Here is a 22,811-nt window from a genome sequence, read left to right as displayed (position 1 = left end):
CTCACAGAGTCACCCAGACAGAGTCACCCACACAGAGACACACACACAGTCACCCACAGAGACACCCACACAGAGACACCCACACAGAGACACACACACGGAGTCACACACACGGAGACACCCACCCAGAGTCACCCACACAGAGAGTCACCCACACAGTCACCCACACAGAGTCACCCACACAGAGTCACCCACAGAGTCACCCACACAGAGACACCCACACAGAGTCACCCACAGAGTAACCTACACAGAGACCTTCACAGAGTCACCCACACAAAGTCACCCAGACAGAGTCACCCACACAGAGTCACACACACAGAGTCACCCACACAGAGACACACACACAGAGACACCCACACAGAGACACACACACAGAGTCACACACACGGAGACACCCACCCAGAGTCACCCACACAGAGACACACACACAGAGTCACCCACACAGAGACACCCACCCAGAATCACCCACACAGAGTCACCCACAGAGACCCCAACACAGAGTCACCCACACAGAGACCCTCACAGAGTCACCCAAAGAGTCACCCACACAGAGACACCCACACAGAGTCACCCACACAGAGACACCTACAGAGTCACCCACACAGTGTCACCCACACAGAGTCACCCACACAGAGTCACCCACACAGAGTCACCCACACAGAGATACCCACACAGAGTCACCCACAGAGTCACCCACAGAGTCACCCACAGAGACACCCACACAGAGTCACCCAGACAGAGTCACCCAGACAGAGTCACCCAGACAGAGTCACCCAGACAGAGTCACCCACACAGAGACACACACACAGTCACCCACAGAGACACCCACACAGAGACACCCACACAGAGACACACACACGGAGTCACACACACGGAGACACCCACCCAGAGTCACCCACACAGAGAGTCACCCACACAGTCACCCACACAGAGTCACCCACACAGAGTCACCCACAGAGTCACCCACACAGAGACACCCACACAGAGTCACCCACAGAGTAACCTACACAGAGACCTTCACAGAGTCACCCACACAAAGTCACCCACACAGAGTCACCCACACAGAGATACCCACACAGAGTCACCCACAGAGTCACCCACAGAGTCACCCACACAGTCACCCACAGAGACACCCACACAGAGTCACCCAGACAGAGTCACCCAGACAGAGTCACCCAGACAGAGACACCCACACAGAGTCACCCAGACAGAGTCACCCAGACAGAGTCACCCAGACAGAGACACCCACACAGAGTCACCCACACAGAGACACACACACACAGTCACCCACAGAGACACCCACACAGAGACACCCACACAGAGACACACACACGGAGTCACACACACGGAGACACCCACCCAGAGTCACCCACACAGAGAGTCACCCACACAGTCACCCACACAGAGTCACCCACACAGAGTCACCCACAGAGTCACCCACACAGAGTCACCCACACAGAGTCACCCACAGAGTCACCCACACAGAGTCACCCACACAGAGTCACCCACACAGAGACCCCCACACAGAGACCCTCACAGAGTCACCCAGACAGAGTCACCCACACAGAGACACACACACAGTCACCCACAGAGACACCCACACAGAGACACCCACACAGAGACACACACACGGAGTCACACACACGGAGACACCCACCCAGAGTCACCCACACAGAGAGTCACCCACACAGTCACCCACACAGAGTCACCCACACAGAGTCACCCACACAGAGTCACCCACAGAGTCACCCACACAGAGACACCCACACAGAGTCACCCACACAGAGTCACCCACAGAGTAACCTACACAGAGACCTTCACAGAGTCACCCACACAAAGTCACCCACACAGAGTCACCCACACAGAGATACCCACACAGAGATTCACCCACAGAGTCACCCACAGAGTCACCCACAGAGTCACCCACACAGTCACCCACAGAGACACCCACAGAGACACCCACACAGAGTCACCCAGACAGAGTCACCCAGACAGAGTCACCCAGACAGAGTCACCCAGACAGAGTCACCCAGACAGAGACACCCACACAGAGTCACCCACACAGAGACACAAAGACAAAGACAAAGATCCCCCATATAGCCTTAACAGACTGTAGGGGCAAGTGCTGTTAGCGAGCACCTATGAAGGCCGGAACGGTACACGAGGGGGTGGGTGGCCAACACCACGCCCGACCGCCTTTGTCTCCCTAGTGGCGATGTTTACACACCGCGCCAGGTACTCATTTGAGGCTGAGTCGACCTAGGGGAGGCCCGGGACCGGTTCAGATAATCGTCACTGGTGTTGGCCGTGAGCGGGAATCGAACCCGGGTCGCCAGGTTCATAGCGCAGCGCGCTAACCGCTACACCACCGCTCCCCACACAGAGACACACACACACAGTCACCCACAGAGACACCCACACAGAGACACCCACACAGAGACACACACACGGAGTCACACACACGGAGACACCCACCCAGAGTCACCCACACAGAGAGTCACCCACACAGTCGCCCACACAGAGTCACCCACACAGAGTCACCCACAGAGTCACCCACACAGAGTCACCCACACAGAGTCACCCACAGAGTCACCCACACAGAGTCACCCACACAGAGTCACCCACACAGAGACCCCCACACAGAGACCCTCACAGAGTCACCCTCACAGAGTCACCCACACAGAGTCACCCACACAGAGTCACCTCCACAGAGTCACCCACACAGAGTCACCCACACAGCGTCACCCACACAGCGTCACCCACACAGCGTCACCCACATAGAGACACCCACACAGAGTCACCCACACAGAGTCACCCACAGCGTCACCCACACATAGTCACCCACACAGAGTCACCCACACAGAGTCACCCACACAGAGACACCCACAGAGACCCCAACACAGAGTCACCCACACAGAGACCCTCACAGAGTCACCCAAAGAGTCACCCACACATAGACACCCACACAGAGTCACCCACACAGAGACACCTACAGAGTCACCCACACAGTGTCACCCACACAGAGTCACCCACACAGAGTCACCCACACAAAGTCACCCCCACAGAATCACCCACACAGAGTCACCCACACAGAGTCACCCACACAGAGTCACCCACACACAGAATCACCCTCACAGAATCACCCACACAGTCACCCATACAGAGTCACCCACACAGAGTCACCCACACAGACACCCACACAGAGTCACCCACACAGAGTCACCCACACAGAGTCACCCACACAAAGTCACCCCCACAGAATCACCCAGACAGAGTCACCCAGACAGAGACACCCACACACAGTCACCCACATAGTCACCCACACAGAGACACCCACAGAGTCACCCACACAGAGTCACCCACACAGAGACACCCACAGAGTCACCCACACAGAGTCCCCCACACAGAGCCACCCACAGAGTCACCCACACAGAGACACCCACACAAAGTCACCCACAGCGTCACCTACACAGAGTGACCCACAGAGACACCCACACAGAGTCACCCAAACAGAGACACCCACACAGAGAGTCACCCACACAGAGTCACCCACACAGAGTCACCCACACAGAGTCACCCACATAGTCACCCACACAGAGTCACCCACACAGAGTCACCCACACAAAATCACCCACAGAAACACCCACACAGAGACCCTCACAGAGTCACCCACAGAGTCACCCACACAGTCACCCACAGAGACCCCCACACATAGTCACCCACACAGAGACACCCACACAGAGTCACCCACAGAGTAACCTACACAGAGACCTTCACAGAGTCACCCACACAAAGTCACCCACACAGAGTCACCCACACAGAGATACCCACACAGAGTCACCCACAGAGTCACCCACACAGAGTCACCCACACAGAGTCACCCACACAGAGTCACCCACACAGAATCACCCACAGAGTCACCCACACAGAGTCATCCACACAGAGAAACCCACACAGAGTCACCCACACAGAGTCACCCACACAAAATCACCCACACAGAAACACCCACACAGAGACCCTCACAGAGTCACCCACAGAGTCACCCACACAGAGTCACCCACAGAGACCCCCACACAGAGTCACCCACACATAGTCACCCACACAGAGTCATCCACACAGACTCACGCACAGAGAAACCCACACAGAGTCAATCACACAGAGTCACCCACACAGAGTCACCCACACAGAGTCACCCAGACAGAGTCACCCAGACAGAGTCACCCACACAGAGTCACACACACAGAATCACCCACACAGAGACACACACACAGAGACACCCACACAGAGACACCCACACAGAGACACACACACAGAGTCACACACACGGAGACACCCACCCAGAGTCACCCACACAGAGACACACACACAGAGTCACCCACACAGAGACACCCACCCAGAATCACCCACACAGAGTCACCCACAGAGACCCCAACACAGAGTCACCCACACAGAGACCCTCACAGAGTCACCCAAAGAGTCACCCACACAGAGACACCCACACAGAGTCACCCACACAGAGACACCTACAGAGTCACCCACACAGTGTCACCCACACAGAGTCACCCACACAGAGTCACCCACACAAAGTCACCCCCACAGAATCACCCACACAGAGTCACCCACACAGAGTCACCCACACGGAGTCACCCACAGAGTCACCCACTCACAGAATCACCCACACAGAGTCACCCACACAGAGTCACCCACACAGAGTCACCCACACAGACACCCACACAGAGTCACCCACACAGAGTCACCCACACAGAGTCACCCCCACAGAATCACCCAGACAGAGTCACCCAGACAGAGTCACCCAGACAGAGTCACCCAGACAGAGACACCCACACACAGTCACCCACATAGTCACCCACACAGAGACACCCACAGAGTCACCCACACAGAGTCACCCACACAGAGACACCCACAGAGTCCCCCACACAGAGCCACCCACAGAGTCACCCACACAGAGACACCCACACAAAGTCACCCACAGCATCACCTACACAGAGTGACCCACAGAGACACCCACACAGAGTCACCCAAACAGAGACACCCACACAGAGAGTCACCCACACAGAGTCACCCACACAGAGTCACCCACACAGAGTCACCCACAGAGTCACCCACACAGAGTCACCCACACAGTCACCCACACAAAATCACCCACAGAAACACCCACACAGAGACCCTCACAGAGTCACCCACAGAGTCACCCACACAGTCACCCACAGAGACCCCCACACATAGTCACCCACACAGAGACACCCACACAGAATCACCCACGCAGAGTCACGCACGCAGAGACACCCACACAGAGTCACCCACAGAGTAACCTACACAGAGACCTTCACAGAGTCACCCACACAAAGTCACCCACACAGAGTCACCCACACAAAGATACCCACACAGAGTCACCCACAGAGTCACCCACAGAGTCACCCACACAGTCACCCCCACAGAATCACCCAGACAGAGTCACCCAGACAGAGTCACCCAGACAGAGACACCCACACACAGTCACCCACATAGTCACCCACACAGAGACACCCACAGAGTCACCCACACAGAGTCACCCACACAGAGACACCCACAGAGTCACCCACACAGAGTCCCCCACACAGAGCCACCCACAGAGTCACCCACACAGAGACACCCACACAAAGTCACCCACAGCGTCACCTACACAGAGTGACCCACAGAGACACCCACACATAGTCACCCAAACAGAGACACCCACACAGAGAGTCACCCACACAGAGTCACCCACACAGAGTCACCCACACAGAGTCACCCACAGAGTCACCCACACAGAGTCACCCACACAGAGTCACCCACACAAAATCACCCACAGCAACACCCACACAGAGACCCTCACAGAGTCACCCACAGAGTCACCCACACAGTCACCCACAGAGACCCCCACACATAGTCACCCACACAGAGACACCCACACAGAATCACCCACGCAGAGTCACGCACGCAGAGACACCCACACAGAGTCACCCACAGAGTAACCTACACAGAGACCTTCACAAAGTCACCCACACAAAGTCACCCACACAGAGTCACCCACACAGAGATACCCACACAGAGTCACCCACAGAGTCACCCACAGAGTCACCCACAGAGACACCCACACAGAGTCACCCAGACAGAGTCACCCAGACAGAGTCACCCAGACAGAGTCACCCAGACAGAGTCACCCACACAGAGACACACACACAGTCACCCACAGAGACACCCACACAGAGACACCCACACAGAGACACACACACGGAGTCACACACACGGAGACACCCACCCAGAGTCACCCACACAGAGAGTCACCCACACAGTCACCCACACAGAGTCACCCACACAGAGTCACCCACAGAGTCACCCACACAGAGACACCCACACAGAGTCACCCACAGAGTAACCTACACAGAGACCTTCACAGAGTCACCCACACAAAGTCACCCACACAGAGTCACCCACACAGAGATACCCACACAGAGTCACCCACAGAGTCACCCACAGAGTCACCCACACAGTCACCCACAGAGACACCCACACAGAGTCACCCAGACAGAGTCACCCAGACAGAGTCACCCAGACGGAGACACCCACACAGAGTCACCCACACAGAGACACCCACACAGAGTCACCCACAAAGAGTCACCCACACAGAGTCATCCAAAGAGACACCCACACAGAGTCACCCACACAGAGTCACCCACACAGAGTCACCCACAGAGTCACCCACACAGAGTCACCCACACAGAGTCACCCACTCAGAGACACCCACAGAGTCACCCACACAGAGTCACCCACACAGAGTCACCCACAGAGTCACCCACACAGAGTCACCCACACAGAGTCACCCACACAGAGACCCCCACACAGAGACCCTCACAGAGTCACCCTCACAGAGTCACCCACACAAAGTCACCCACACAGAGTCACCTCCACAGAGTCACCCACACAGAGTCACCCACACAGCGTCACCCACACAGCGTCACCCACACAGCATCACCCACATAGAGACACCCACACAGAGTCACCCACACAGAGTCACCCACAGCGTCACCCACACAGAGTCACCCACACAGAGTCACCCAAACAGAGTCACCCACACAGAGACACCCACAGAGACCCCAACACAGAGTCACCCACACAGAGACCCTCACAGAGTCACCCAAAGAGTCACCCACACAGAGACACCCACACAGAGTCACCCACACAGAGACACCTACAGAGTCACCCACACAGTGTCACCCACACAGAGTCACCCACACAGAGTCACCCACACAAAGTCACCCCCACAGAGTCACCCACACAGAGTCACCCACACAGAGTCACCCACAGAGTCACCCACACACAGAATCACCCACACAGAATCACCCACACAGAGTCACCCACACAGAGTCACCCACACAGACACCCACACAGAGTCACCCACACAGAGTCACCCACACAGATTCACCCACACAAAGTCACCCCCACAGAATCACCCAGACAGAGTCACCCAGACAGAGTCACCCAGACAGAGTCACCCAGACAGAGACACCCACACACAGTCACCCACATAGTCACCCACACAGAGACACCCACAGAGTCACCCACACAGAGTCACCCACACAGAGACACCCACAGAGTCACCCACACAGAGTCCCCCACACAGAGCCACCCACAGAGTCACCCACACAGAGACACCCACACAAAGTCACCCACAGCGTCACCTACACAGAGTGACCCACAGAGACACCCACACAGAGTCACCCAAACAGAGACACCCACACAGAGAGTCACCCACACAGAGTCACCCACACAGAGTCACCCACAGAGTCACCCACACAGAGTCACCCACACAGAGTCACCCACACAAAATCACCCACAGAAACACCCACACAGAGACCCTCACAGAGTCACCCACAGAGTCACCCACAGAGTCACCCACAGAGACCCCCACACATAGTCACCCACACAGAGACACCCACACAGAATCACCCACGCAGAGTCACGCACACAGAGACACCCACACAGAGTCACCCACAGAGTAACCTACACAGAGACCTTCACAGAGTCACCCACACAAAGTCACCCACACAGAGTCACCCACACAGAGATACCCACACAGAGTCACCCACAGAGTCACCCACAGAGTCACCCACACAGTCACCCACAGAGTCACCCAGACAGAGTTACCCAGACAGAGTCACCCACACAGAGTCACACACACAGAGTCACCCACACAGAGACACACACACAGTCACCCACAGAGACACCCACACAGAGACACCCACACAGAGACACACACACAGAGTCACCCACACAGAGACACCCACCCAGAATCACCCACACAGAGTCACCCACAGAGACCCCAACACAGAGTCACCCACACAGAGACCCTCACAGAGTCACCCAAAGAGTCACCCACACAGAGACACCCACACAGAGTCACCCACACAGAGACACCTACAGAGTCACCCACACAGTGTCACCCACACAGAGTCACCCACACAGAGTCACCCACACAAAGTCACCCCCACAGAATCACCCACACAGAGTCACCCACACAGAGTCACCCACACAGAGTCACCCACAGAGTCACCCACACACAGAATCACCCACACAGAGTCACCCACACAGAGTCACCCACACAGAGTCACCCACACAGAGTCACCCACACAGAGTCACCCACACAAAGTCACCCCCACAGAATCACCCAGACAGAGTCACCCAGACAGAGTCACCCAGACAGAGACACCCACACACAGTCACCCACATAGTCACCCACACAGAGACACCCACAGAGTCACCCACACAGAGTCACCCACACAGAGACACCCACAGAGTCACCCACACAGAGTCCCCCACACAGAGCCACCCACAGAGTCACCCACACAGAGACACCCACACAAAGTCACCCACAGCGTCACCTACACAGAGTGACCCACAGAGACACCCACACAGAGTCACCCAAACAGAGACACCCACACAGAGAGTCACCCACACAGAGTCACCCACACAGAGTCACCCACACAGAGTCACCCACAGAGTCACCCACACAGAGTCACCCACACAAAATCACCCACAGAAACACCCACACAGAGACCCTCACAGAGTCACCCACAGAGTCACCCACACAGTCACCCACAGAGACCCCCACACATAGTCACCCACACAGAGACACCCACACAGAATCACCCACGCAGAGTCACGCACACAGAGACACCCACACAGAGTCACCCACAGAGTAACCTACACAGAGACCTTCACAGAGTCACCCACACAAAGTCACCCACACAGAGTCACCCACACAGACACCCACACAGAGTCACCCACACAGAGTCACCCACGCAGAGACACCCACAGAGTCACCCACACAGAGTCCCCCACACAGAGCCACCCACAGAGTCACCCACACAGAGACACCCACACAAAGTCACCCACAGTGTCACCTACACAGAGTGACCCACAGAGACACCCACACATAGTCACCCAAACAGAGACACCCACACAGAGAGTCACCCACACAGAGTCACCCACACAGAGTCACCCACACAGAGTCACCCACAGAGTCACCCACACAGAGTCACCCACACAGAGTCACCCACACAAAATCACCCACAGCAACACCCACACAGAGACCCTCACAGAGTCACCCACAGAGTCACCCACACAGTCACCCACAGAGACCCCCACACATAGTCACCCACACAGAGACACCCACACAGAATCACCCACGCAGAGTCACGCACGCAGAGACACCCACACAGAGTCACCCACAGAGTAACCTACACAGAGACCTTCACAAAGTCACCCACACAAAGTCACCCACACAGAGTCACCCACACAGAGATACCCACACAGAGTCACCCACAGAGTCACCCACAGAGTCACCCACAGAGACACCCACACAGAGTCACCCAGACAGAGTCACCCAGACAGAGTCACCCAGACAGAGTCACCCAGACAGAGTCACCCACACAGAGACACACACACAGTCACCCACAGAGACACCCACACAGAGACACCCACACAGAGACACACACACGGAGTCACACACACGGAGACACCCACCCAGAGTCACCCACACAGAGAGTCACCCACACAGTCACCCACACAGAGTCACCCACACAGAGTCACCCACAGAGTCACCCACACAGAGACACCCACACAGAGTCACCCACAGAGTAACCTACACAGAGACCTTCACAGAGTCACCCACACAAAGTCACCCACACAGAGTCACCCACACAGAGATACCCACACAGAGTCACCCACAGAGTCACCCACAGAGTCACCCACACAGTCACCCACAGAGACACCCACACAGAGTCACCCAGACAGAGTCACCCAGACAGAGTCACCCAGACAGAGACACCCACACAGAGTCACCCAGACAGAGTCACCCAGACAGAGTCACCCAGACAGAGACACCCACACAGAGTCACCCACACAGAGACACCCACACAGAGTCACCCACAAAGAGTCACCCACACAGAGTCATCCAAAGAGACACCCACACAGAGTCACCCACACAGAGTCACCCACACAGAGTCACCCACAGAGTCACCCACACAGAGTCACCCACACAGAGTCACCCACTCAGAGACACCCACAGAGTCACCCACACAGAGTCACCCACACAGAGTCACCCACAGAGTCACCCACACAGAGTCACCCACACAGAGTCACCCACACAGAGACCCCCACACAGAGACCCTCACAGAGTCACCCTCACAGAGTCACCCACACAAAGTCACCCACACAGAGTCACCTCCACAGAGTCACCCACACAGAGTCACCCACACAGCGTCACCCACACAGCGTCACCCACACAGCGTCACCCACATAGAGACACCCACACAGAGTCACCCACACAGAGTCACCCACAGCGTCACCCACACAGAGTCACCCACACAGAGTCACCCAAACAGAGTCACCCACACAGAGACACCCACAGAGACCCCAACACAGAGTCACCCACACAGAGACCCTCACAGAGTCACCCAAAGAGTCACCCACACAGAGACACCCACACAGAGTCACCCACACAGAGACACCTACAGAGTCACCCACACAGTGTCACCCACACAGAGTCACCCACACAGAGTCACCCACACAAAGTCACCCCCACAGAGTCACCCACACAGAGTCACCCACACAGAGTCACCCACAGAGTCACCCACACACAGAATCACCCACACAGAATCACCCACACAGAGTCACCCACACAGAGTCACCCACACAGACACCCACACAGAGTCACCCACACAGAGTCACCCACACAGATTCACCCACACAAAGTCACCCCCACAGAATCACCCAGACAGAGTCACCCAGACAGAGTCACCCAGACAGAGTCACCCAGACAGAGACACCCACACACAGTCACCCACATAGTCACCCACACAGAGACACCCACAGAGTCACCCACACAGAGTCACCCACACAGAGACACCCACAGAGTCACCCACACAGAGTCCCCCACACAGAGCCACCCACAGAGTCACCCACACAGAGACACCCACACAAAGTCACCCACAGCGTCACCTACACAGAGTGACCCACAGAGACACCCACACAGAGTCACCCAAACAGAGACACCCACACAGAGAGTCACCCACACAGAGTCACCCACACAGAGTCACCCACAGAGTCACCCACACAGAGTCACCCACACAGAGTCACCCACACAAAATCACCCACAGAAACACCCACACAGAGACCCTCACAGAGTCACCCACAGAGTCACCCACAGAGTCACCCACAGAGACCCCCACACATAGTCACCCACACAGAGACACCCACACAGAATCACCCACGCAGAGTCACGCACACAGAGACACCCACACAGAGTCACCCAGAGAGTAACCTACACAGAGACCTTCACAGAGTCACCCACACAAAGTCACCCACACAGAGTCACCCACACAGAGATACCCACACAGAGTCACCCACAGAGTCACCCACAGAGTCACCCACACAGTCACCCACAGAGTCACCCACAGAGACACACACACAGTCACCCACAGAGACACCCACACAGAGACACCCACACAGAGACACACACACAGAGTCACCCACACAGAGACACCCACCCAGAATCACCCACACAGAGTCACCCACAGAGACCCCAACACAGAGTCACCCACACAGAGACCCTCACAGAGTCACCCAAAGAGTCACCCACACAGAGACACCCACACAGAGTCACCCACACAGAGACACCTACAGAGTCACCCACACAGTGTCACCCACACAGAGTCACCCACACAGAGTCACCCACACAAAGTCACCCCCACAGAATCACCCACACAGAGTCACCCACACAGAGTCACCCACACAGAGTCACCCACAGAGTCACCCACACACAGAATCACCCACACAGAGTCACCCACACAGAGTCACCCACACAGAGTCACCCACACAGAGTCACCCACACAGAGTCACCCACGCAGAGTCACCCACACAAAGTCACCCCCACAGAATCACCCAGACAGAGTCACCCAGACAGAGTCACCCAGACAGAGACACCCACACACAGTCACCCACATAGTCACCCACACAGAGACACCCACAGAGTCACCCACACAGAGTCACCCACACAGAGACACCCACAGAGTCACCCACACAGAGTCCCCCACACAGAGCCACCCACAGAGTCACCCACACAGAGACACCCACACAAAGTCACCCACAGCGTCACCTACACAGAGTGACCCACAGAGACACCCACACAGAGTCACCCAAACAGAGACACCCACACAGAGAGTCACCCACACAGAGTCACCCACACAGAGTCACCCACACAGAGTCACCCACAGAGTCACCCACACAGAGTCACCCACACAAAATCACCCACAGAAACACCCACACAGAGACCCTCACAGAGTCACCCACAGAGTCACCCACACAGTCACCCACAGAGACCCCCACACATAGTCACCCACACAGAGACACCCACACAGAATCACCCACGCAGAGTCACGCACACAGAGACACCCACACAGAGTCACCCACAGAGTAACCTACACAGAGACCTTCACAGAGTCACCCACACAAAGTCACCCACACAGAGTCACCCACACAGACACCCACACAGAGTCACCCACACAGAGTCACCCACGCAGAGTCACCCACACAAAGTCACCCCCACAGAATCACCCAGACAGAGTCACCCAGACAGAGTCACCCAGACAGAGTCACCCACATAGTCACCCACACAGAGACACCCACAGAGTCACCCACACAGAGTCACCCACACAGAGACACCCACAGAGTCACCCACACAGAGTCCCCCACACAGAGCCACCCACAGAGTCACCCACACAGAGACACCCACACAAAGTCACCCACAGCGTCACCTACACAGAGTGACCCACAGAGACACCCACACAGAGTCACCCAAACAGAGACACCCACACAGAGAGTCACCCACACAGAGTCACCCACACAGAGTCACCCACACAGAGTCACCCACAGAGTCACCCACACAGAGTCACCCACACAGAGTCACCCACACAAAATCACCCACAGAAACACCCACACAGAGACCCTCACAGAGTCACCCACAGAGTCACCCACACAGTCACCCACAGAGACCCCCACACATAGTCACCCACACAGAGACACCCACACAGAATCACCCACGCAGAGTCACGCACACAGAGACACCCACACAGAGTCACCCACAGAGTAACCTACACAGAGACCTTCACAGAGTCACCCACACAAAGTCACCCACACAGAGTCACCCACACAGAGATACCCACACAGAGTCACCCACAGAGTCACCCACAGAGTCACCCACACAGTCACCCACAGAGACACCCACACAGAGTCACCCAGACAGAGTCACCCAGACAGAGTCACCCAGACAGAGTCACACACACAGAGTCACCCACACAGAGACACACACACAGTCACCCACAGAGACACCCACACAGAGACACCCACACAGAGACACACACACGGAGTCACACACACGGAGACACCCACCCAGAGTCACCCACACAGAGACACACACACAGAGTCACCCACACTGAGACACCCATCCAGAATCACCCACACAGAGTCACCCACAGAGTCACCCACAGAGTCACCCACACAGTGTCACCCACACAGAGTCACCCACACAGAGTCACCCACAGAGTCACCCACACAGAGTCACCCACACAGAGTCACCCACACAGACGCACCCACACATAGTCACCGTTGATTTCGTGGCCTTCCCCCTCCCGCTGCCCAGCTCCTCGACACTGGTCCGTCAGAGGACGGAGCTGGAGGTGGCCAAGGAGCTGCAGGGCAGGGACAGCGATGAGCGCTACGGAGTCATCCGGGTCCTGGACACGTTCGAATTCCGTGGCCACAATTGCCTCGTCGTCGAGCTCTTGAAGTACGTGAACCTTCCCACCCCCCCCCCCTCCACCACCCACGTGCGTGTCCATTGCTCCGTTTGATAGTTGATTTATTTCGGAATTAATATTTATTTAATATTTGATCAAGCAACTAGATTGATCGCTTTATCACATTTATTAATTGAGTTTTACATGCAGGGCTTTTGCGACCAATACAATCCATAATAGAGGTATTTTTGGGTTAGATCGCTTAAAAATATAAATGTTGTGTCGTTTAACCCGCCACCACCCGACACAGCCAACTAGTAAGGGTTGTCACACACTAGTGCTGTACACACTAGTACAGCACTAGTGTGTAGTGTATAGTAGTGTAGTGTATAGTGTAGTATAATGGTTCAGCCCAACGGTGTGTTGGACAGCCAAGCCACAGCATTTACGATCTCTGAGTACGACGTTTCGCCAGTAATTACAACCAGCTTCATCAGGCGACAGCCAGATTTTGTGGAGAATTCCACCTGTTCCGTTCCTTATAAAGAGGCACAGATGTGGTGACCACACTTCTGTGCGGTAAAGTTGGGCGGGGGATTAATTTTCTAATTTGTTCCCCAATAGCTTTATTTAATACCTGCCCCCCCTCCCCCGCCAAAACTAACCAAGTGGCACAGTCGGTTTGGGGTCCGGGTTGTGGGTCGCCCTGCGGACGTCATCGGAACGGGAAAGGGGTTTTAACGTCGTCGTCATTGTTGTCGTGCCAGGAAGAGCCTCTACGATGTCATGAGCAAAGGGAGCATCGGGCGAATCTACATGAGGCGGTTGAGGGAGTACACCAGGGCCATCCTCGACTTCCTGTTGTACGCCAAGGGGCGGGGCATCATCCACGGGGACATCAAGCCGGTGAGCGGAGCGGGCGCGGTGGTCGCGCCCTCTCATCGGGGCGCTCGGTTAGCTGGCGCGGAGGCAGCCCGGCCACTGTTGATCGCGGGGTCGATGCGGTGGCTCCGTCCATCTGGAGGGAGGTGGTGGCAGTGGTAGTGGGGTCACTTTACCTCCGGTGAAGACGATCCGGGACGAGGTGGACACTCGTACCGTAGAGGCAGGCCGGCCATGGTTGATCGCAGGGTCAATGCGCTGGCTCCGTCCTTCTACTGTGACTCTGCCACCTCCTCCTTCCAGATGGAGGAGGTAGCAGGAGATGTTAACTACCTCGCCAGGTATACAGGAGGTCGTGGGTTCGATCCCGACCCTGACGCCTGCTGTATGTTTGGAGTCTGCGTCTCTCTCTCCCCGTGGTGGTCACGTGGATTTTACTCCGGGTCCTCCGGTTTTTCCCTCCACGTTCAGAATCAACATCACCAAGCGTTTAGAGTATTTGACCGCTGCTTTAACATTTCCGCGTGATGATGATGATGATATCAGCCCACTTGGTTGAGCTATCGTTTGTGATGGCCAGGTCGCTTCTGACAAAACAGCTGCACAGCAGCACAGAGTGGGGCCTTACACCTAGTAAAGTAAAACATAGCTTAGTTTTAGTTTGGGTCTCTCTATGTCTGTGTGGGTCTCTATGAGTATGGGTCTCTCTAAGTCTGTGTGAGTCTCTATGAGTATGAGTCTCTCTAAGTCTGTGTGAGTCTCTATGAGTATGGGACTATTTCAGTCTTTATGGGTCTCTATGAGTATGGGGTTCTGTAGGTCTTTATGGGTCTCTATGAGTATGGGTCTCTGTTGGTCTGTGTGGGTCTCGATGAGAATGGGTCTCTGTTGGTCTGTGTAGGTCTCTATGAGAATGGGTCTCTATATCTGTGTGGGTCTTTATGAGTATGGGTCTCTGTGGGTGTGTATGGGTCTCTATGGGCCTGTTGAAACATGTGTTTAGAGTGTTTGGCTGCTGCTATAAATGTCCACGCAATGATGATGATGATGATGTTATTACGTGATGGCCAGGTCGTTTCTGATAGAATAGCTACACAGCAGCTCAGCGGGGCCTTACACCCTGGTAGTAACATAAAACAAATAGGTTTAGTAGTTTATTAAAACGACTTTGAACGAGTCTCAGGCACATAGCCTATGCCGAAAGTGGGAGGGGGGGGGGGCTGCCTGTGTGGGTGTAAATGCGTCACTTTGCGTGATCGACCCACTGCTGGCTGGACACTCTTGCCGTAACCTCAGAGCGTGGAATTCCTTCTCTGTCTCTCCCCTTTGTCCAGGATAACATTCTGCTCACCGCGGCCGGCAAAGTCAGGGTCACCGACTTCGGGTGGAGCTCCTACCTGAAGCATAAAAGTGAGTGGCTTTGCGTGCGTGGAGTTTCTTTTTTCAGGGTTAGCTCGCGTCAACGTAAACGTTGCGTCGTCAAACCCGCCGCCATCTGACGCAGCCAGTAAGTGAGGTTCAGCGTCACGTAAACAGGACGCTCCAAATCGCCACTTGCACATCACTAGCCGGTGTGCTGGAGATGTAAACCCACTACGACGTTTACAATTCGAGCGATTACAGCTGAGCATCATCATCGGGCGGGTAGCCAGAGTACGTGGTCCAACCCAAAAACTCGCCTCCGCCGTGAAATATCGGTCGCAGAAGCCGACTTGGCATTTAACCGACCGAAAAAAGAAACCTGTTCAACCCACGTCGCTGTTGATGGAGGGGCTATTTTATATTCATCGTCGTTGTTGTTATTGTTGTTGTTGTTGCTGTGCAGCCCAACACGTGTGCGGGACGTTGCCCTACATGGCCCCGGAGCTGCTGCTGGGCTACTATGTCACCGGTGCTGTGGACATGTGGGCCCTGGGCTGCACCGTGGCCGAGATGGCCACCCGCAAGTATCTCTTTGATTCACGGACCTTCACAAAACACCTGCTCTACTGCATCAAGGTACGGTCGGTGGGTGGGTACGGTGGGTATGGTGGGTGGGTACGGTGGGTATGGTGGGTGGGTGGGCGGGCAGGTCTCTATGGATATGGGTCTCTGTGGGTCTGCACAGAGACCCATACACATAGAGACCCATGGTGACCCACAGATACGAATACTAATAGAGTTTGATTCGTCTGGCGGCCACAAACAACCGGCGAGGAATATCTAACCTGGTCCTGGACCTCTCATAGGTCCACGCAGCCTCAAACGAGTACTTGGTGTAACGGTGTGTAGTAAACATTTCCACTGGGGGAGACAAAGGTGGCCGGGCGTGGTGCTGGGCACCCACCCCCTTGTGTGCCATTCCGGCCTTCAAAGGTGCTGCTCGCTGCTAACAGCACTTGCCCCAGCAATGAGATGAGGCTAATATAGGGAGGGGGGGATTGTTGTCTTTGTACACAGTGCCGGCCTTCATAAGTGCTGTTCGCGACTAACAGTGCTTGCCCTAGCAATGAGATGAGGCTAATAAGGAGAGGGTGGGATTGTTGTCTTTGTACACAGTGCCGGCCTTCATAGGTGCTGTGCGCGACTAACAGCACTTGCCCCAGCAATCAGATAAGGCTTAGACGTGGAAGGGGGGGAGGATTGTTGTCTTTGTACAAAGTGCTGGCCTTTATAGGTGCTGCTTGCGATGAATCAGCACTTGCCCCAGCAATGGGATGAGGCTAATACGGGGAAGGGGAGATTGTTGTATTTGTACGCAGTGCTGGCCTTCATAGGTGCTGCTCGCTACTAACAGCACTTGCCCTAGCAATGAGATGAGTCTAATAAGGAGAGGGAGGGATTGTTGTCTTTGTACACAGTGCCGGCCTCGACAGGCACTGCCTCCACCACTACTCACCGCTGACAGACGGCACTTGCCCTAATAGGCCCGCTGAGGCTACACCGGCTGTAACCCCTCCCCTCCTCCTTTTTTCTTTGTCCGAAACCGTGCGCAGATCCTGGGCATGCCCCCGAAAAAGATGGTGGACGAAGCACCTAACAAGACAACTTACTTTGGTGAGTCGAAGGCTCGGGCAGGCTGGCGCCAGTGACGTGACCCATTCCGTTTTGTTAGATGGGGGGGGTGGCAGTGAGGCTCTTATAGGGTTCTATTGGGGGGGGGGGGGCTCTGATTATCCCGGAGGTGGGGGGTGGGGGTTGGGGATCTTTGTAACAGTCGTTAGGAAGCATAGGTGGGTGGGTGAGCGAGTGGGTGGGTAGGTGGGTGTGGAGGTGAGTGGGTCGGTGAGTGGGTGGGTGGGTTAGTGAGTGGGAGAGTGGGTATGTAGGTGGGTGAGTGGATATGTAGGTAGGTATGTGGGCGACTGGATAGGTAGGTGGGTAAGTGCATAGGTGGGTGGGTGAGTTGGTCGGTGTGAGCGTAGGTGGGTAAGTGGGCAGGTGAGTGAGTTGGTGGGTATGTAGGTCTATAGGTAGGTGGGTAGGTAAGTGGATGAGCGGGTATGTGGGCGACGTGGTGGTTGGTGACTCTGCGTGCGTCTCTCTGTTTCTGCAGACCCTGAGGGCCTCCCCTACAACCTGTCCAAGCAGGTGGCACCGGGAAGCCTCCCTCTGCACCGCGCTCTGCAAGGCCAACACCCTCAGCTGGTGGACTTCGTCAGACGTTGCCTGCAGTACGAACCACACTCACCCCTCGCTCACCCCCACTCATCCCCACACCACTCAACCCCACTCACTCACCCCCACTCACCACCCCATACCTGTCATCACCTTATCACTGCCCTACCTTACTACAGACACAACATTATTGGTCACCCCGTGACCCTTATAAATCTCAACGTTCATCCTGCAAAGTCCCATCACAAGGGACAAACAAACAAATAGACACGAATTATTGTTGTTGCCCAGAATTGAAACGGCTGCACTCCGTACGGACCTGAAAACACAATTTCCCTGCACAAGAATACGGAATAAACCATACGGTTTGACAGCTCTGCCACCAACTCACCACCCACCACCACTCCCTCCCACCCTCTCCATCTCTCCCCCCACGCCACTATCTCCCCACTCTCCCCCCACCTCCCACCCTGTCAAATCATCTCACCATGCCACTCTCACCACGTGTGTGTCTCCCCCCATCCCTCCCCTCCCTCCCCGTGCGTCTCCCAACAGATGGGATCCGAATCTCCGGATGACGCCTGAGCAGGCGCTGGCTCACAGCTGGCTCCAAACCACCACCACCACGACCACCCGGGACACTACCAGAAGGGCCACCCCCACCGTCAGCGAGGCCACCCCCACCAATGGCACCATCCGGGCCACCACCACCACCACCATCAGGGGCACCTCCACCGCCAGCGAGGCCACCACCAGCAGCAAGGCCACCCCCACTGCCAGCGAGGCCAACCCCACCACCACCACCATTCGGGCCACCACCACCACCACCATCCTGGCCACCACCACCAGCGAGGCCACCACCAGCAGCAAGGCCACCCCCACTGCCAGCGAGGCCAACCCCACCACCACCACCATTCGGGCCACCACCACCACCATCCTGGCCACCACCGCCAGCGAGGCCACCACCAGCAGCAAGGCCACCCCCACTGGCAGCGAGGCCAACCCCACCACCACCACCATCCGGGCCACCACCGTCACTCGGGCCACCACCACCAGCGAGGCCACCCCCACTGCCAGCGAGGCCACCCCCACAACCATCACCATCCGAGCCACCACCACCAGCTGGGCCGACACCACCAACTGGGCCACCATCACCATCAGCAGCAGCGGTGGCACCACTCCTGTGCAGGGATCTGCAGCTGCTGAGCCACGGTGAGCCTCTCTCTGTGTACCTCGCCTGGTACGCAGGAAGTCGTGAGTTCGATCCCGACCCTGATGAGATTTTAACCACCTCGCCTGATACGCAGGAGGTCCTGGGTTCAATCCCGATCCTGATGAGACGTTAACTACTTCGCCTGGTACGCAGGACGTCGTGGGTTCGATCCCGACCCTGATGAGACGTCAACTACCTCGCCTGGTACGCAGGAGGTCGTGGGTTCGATCCCGGCCCTGATGAGATGTTAACTACCTCGCCTGGTCTACAGGAGGTCGTGGGCTCGATCCCGACCCTGACGATGCCAGCTGCTGCTGTATATTTGCAGTCTGCGTTTCTGTCCCCGTGGTCACCGCGTGGATTCTTCTCAGGGTCCTCAGGATTTTCCCCTCCACGTTGAGAATCGGCGTCACGAACTTCGAGTATTTGACTGCCGCTATGAATGTCCACGCGATGAAGATGATGATGATGTTATCTGCCCACTTGATTCGGCTATCATTCGAGATGGCCAAGTCGTTTCTGGTCTAAGTGGGTCTATGGGTCTCTGTGGGTCTATGCGTCTCTGTGATTATGGGCCTCAGGGGTCTGTATGGGTCTCTATGAGTATGGGTTTCTGGGGTCTGTATAGGCTCTATTAGTATGGGTCTCTGTGCGTCTCTTAATATGGGTCTATGAGTATGGGTCTGTATAGGTCTCTATTAGTATGGGTCTCTGTAGATCTGTATGGGTCTGTATGAGTATTGGTCTGTATGGGTCTCTATGAGTATGGGTCTCTGTGAATGTAATGAGTGGCTCCAACACGATAAGAACTTGAAACGTTTATTAATAAAACTTCGGTACAGTTGGCCGTCTACTCATCTCTTGTCACTCGCACCACGGATGCATGGCCCCCCAAGCGGCTTCGCTGCCCTGCGCCACGTGGCGCTCACCCCACTCTCTAGCACGCCGCTGGCTGACGGCGCTGGCTAGGGAGCGGCTGATTGGCTGAAGGTCGAGCCGCCACGTGGCCGATGGTGATGGCGGAGCAGCGGTGGCGACAGGAAGCTCCTCTTGATTCTTCACACACCGACCCCGCACCTTGCTCCGGCCCCCGCTTATATTCTCTCCCCGGCGACTAAACCCCGCCTCTGGCCACGTCCCTCATGGAACCTTTGGGAGCGTTCCAGAGGCTTCCCGGGTGGCTCCGCCCCATTACCTTTGGCCTCGATGTAATCTTTCCCCGAGATAACCCATAACTGCATATCACACCACACCCCACGTAATAAAGGAGATGGTGCTCTCATTACATGAGTATGGGTCTCTGTAGGTCTATGGGTCTGTATGAGCATTGGTCTGTATGGGTCTCTATGAGTATGGGTTTCTGTGGGTATGTATGGGTCTCTATGAGGATGGGTCTCTATGAGTATGGGTCTGTATGGGTCGCTATGAGTATGGGTCTCTGTAGGTCTATGGGTCTCTGTGGGTATGTATGGGTCTCTATGAGGATGGGTCTCTATGAGTATGGGTCTGTATGGGTCGCTATGAGTATGTGTCTCTGTAGGTCTATGGGTCTCTGTGGGTATGATGACGATGATGATGACGACGATGACAATGATGATTACGATGATGATGACGATGATGATGATGAAGACGATGTTGATGACGACGATGATGATGATGACGATGATGATGATGACGACGATGATGATGACGATGATGCGCTGCTGTGGTGTTGCTGCCTCTCTCCACAGAGCGGAGCCGGAGGAGAAGCTCCCATCACCATCGTCACTGCTCACCCAGACTTTTGGAGAGAGGACGGAGGTGGTGGAGACGCAGGAGGAGGATGACGAGAACGAGGAGGAGGATAAAGAGGAGAAGGAGGATGAAGAGGAGAAGGATGAAGAGGAGGAAGAGAAGGAGGAGGAAGAGGAGAAGGAAGAGGAGGAGGAGAGGGAGCGAGGGGTCCTGGCGCGTGTGGGCAAGGCGCTCCGCTCACTCCGCTCGCTCTTCAGCCGCCTGCTCCTCTGTGGTGGACGGCCCACGGCAGAGTAGCGGAGTGGTGGTGGTGGAATCGGTGCAACCACCACCACGAGCAGCAGCAGCAGCAGCAGCAGCACCACCACCACCACACTCACCGCACTCACTCACCACCCACACTCACCACACTCACCACCCACACTCACCACCCACACTCACCACACTCACCACCCACTCACCACCCACACTCACCACCCACACTCACCACCCACACTCACCACTGACACTCACCACACTCACTCACCACCCACAATCACCACACTCACTCACCACCCACACCACCCACACTCACCACCCACACTCACTCACCACCCACACTCACTCACCACCCACACTCACCACCCACACTCACCACACTCACCACCCACACTCACCACCCACACAACCCATACTCACCACCCACACTCACCACCCACACTCACCACCCGCACTCACCACACAATGGACTACAGCCAGCCTAGCCACGTGCGCGTGTGAAGAATGTGTACATATATATCTAGACCATTGTTTATCGATTGTTGTTGTTAATAAATAAGCGGACTCAACAGAACGTTGCAGTTGTGTTTGTTGTGGCGAGTTGCTGCTGCCTAGGGTCTCAGGTGATTTGCCTGGTATAAAGGAGGGCGTGGGTTCAATTCCGACCCTGATGAGATGTTAACTACCTCGCCTGGTACATAGGAGGTCGTGGGCTCAATTCCGACCCTGATGAGATGTTAACTATCTCGCCTGGTACGCAGGAGGTCGTGGGCTCAATTCCGACCCTGATG

The 22,811-nt window shown here is 55.8% G+C and overlaps 1 protein-coding gene across 1 annotated transcript; it reads left to right on the top strand.

The window, feature by feature from the left end:
- The first annotated feature begins 18,202 nt into the window (after positions 1-18,202).
- Positions 18,203-20,368, top strand: LOC142907664 (uncharacterized). Its single transcript, XM_076057275.1, has 3 exons — positions 18,203-18,254; positions 18,754-18,871; positions 19,371-20,368. Exons 1-3 carry the CDS (start codon positions 18,203-18,205, stop codon positions 20,029-20,031), a joined length of 831 nt encoding a protein of 276 aa, XP_075913390.1. The 3' UTR covers positions 20,032-20,368.
- The last annotated feature ends 2,443 nt before the right edge of the window (positions 20,369-22,811 follow it).

This window comes from Petromyzon marinus, chromosome 80, assembly GCF_048934315.1.
Source record: "Petromyzon marinus isolate PM22_M1 ecotype Great Lakes invasive population chromosome 80, UKy_Petmar_22M1.pri1.0, whole genome shotgun sequence".
Lineage (NCBI taxonomy): Eukaryota > Metazoa > Chordata > Hyperoartia > Petromyzontiformes > Petromyzontidae > Petromyzon > Petromyzon marinus.
Note: the sequence above shows the minus strand (reverse complement) of the source record. Positions and strands in the feature narration are given on the sequence as shown.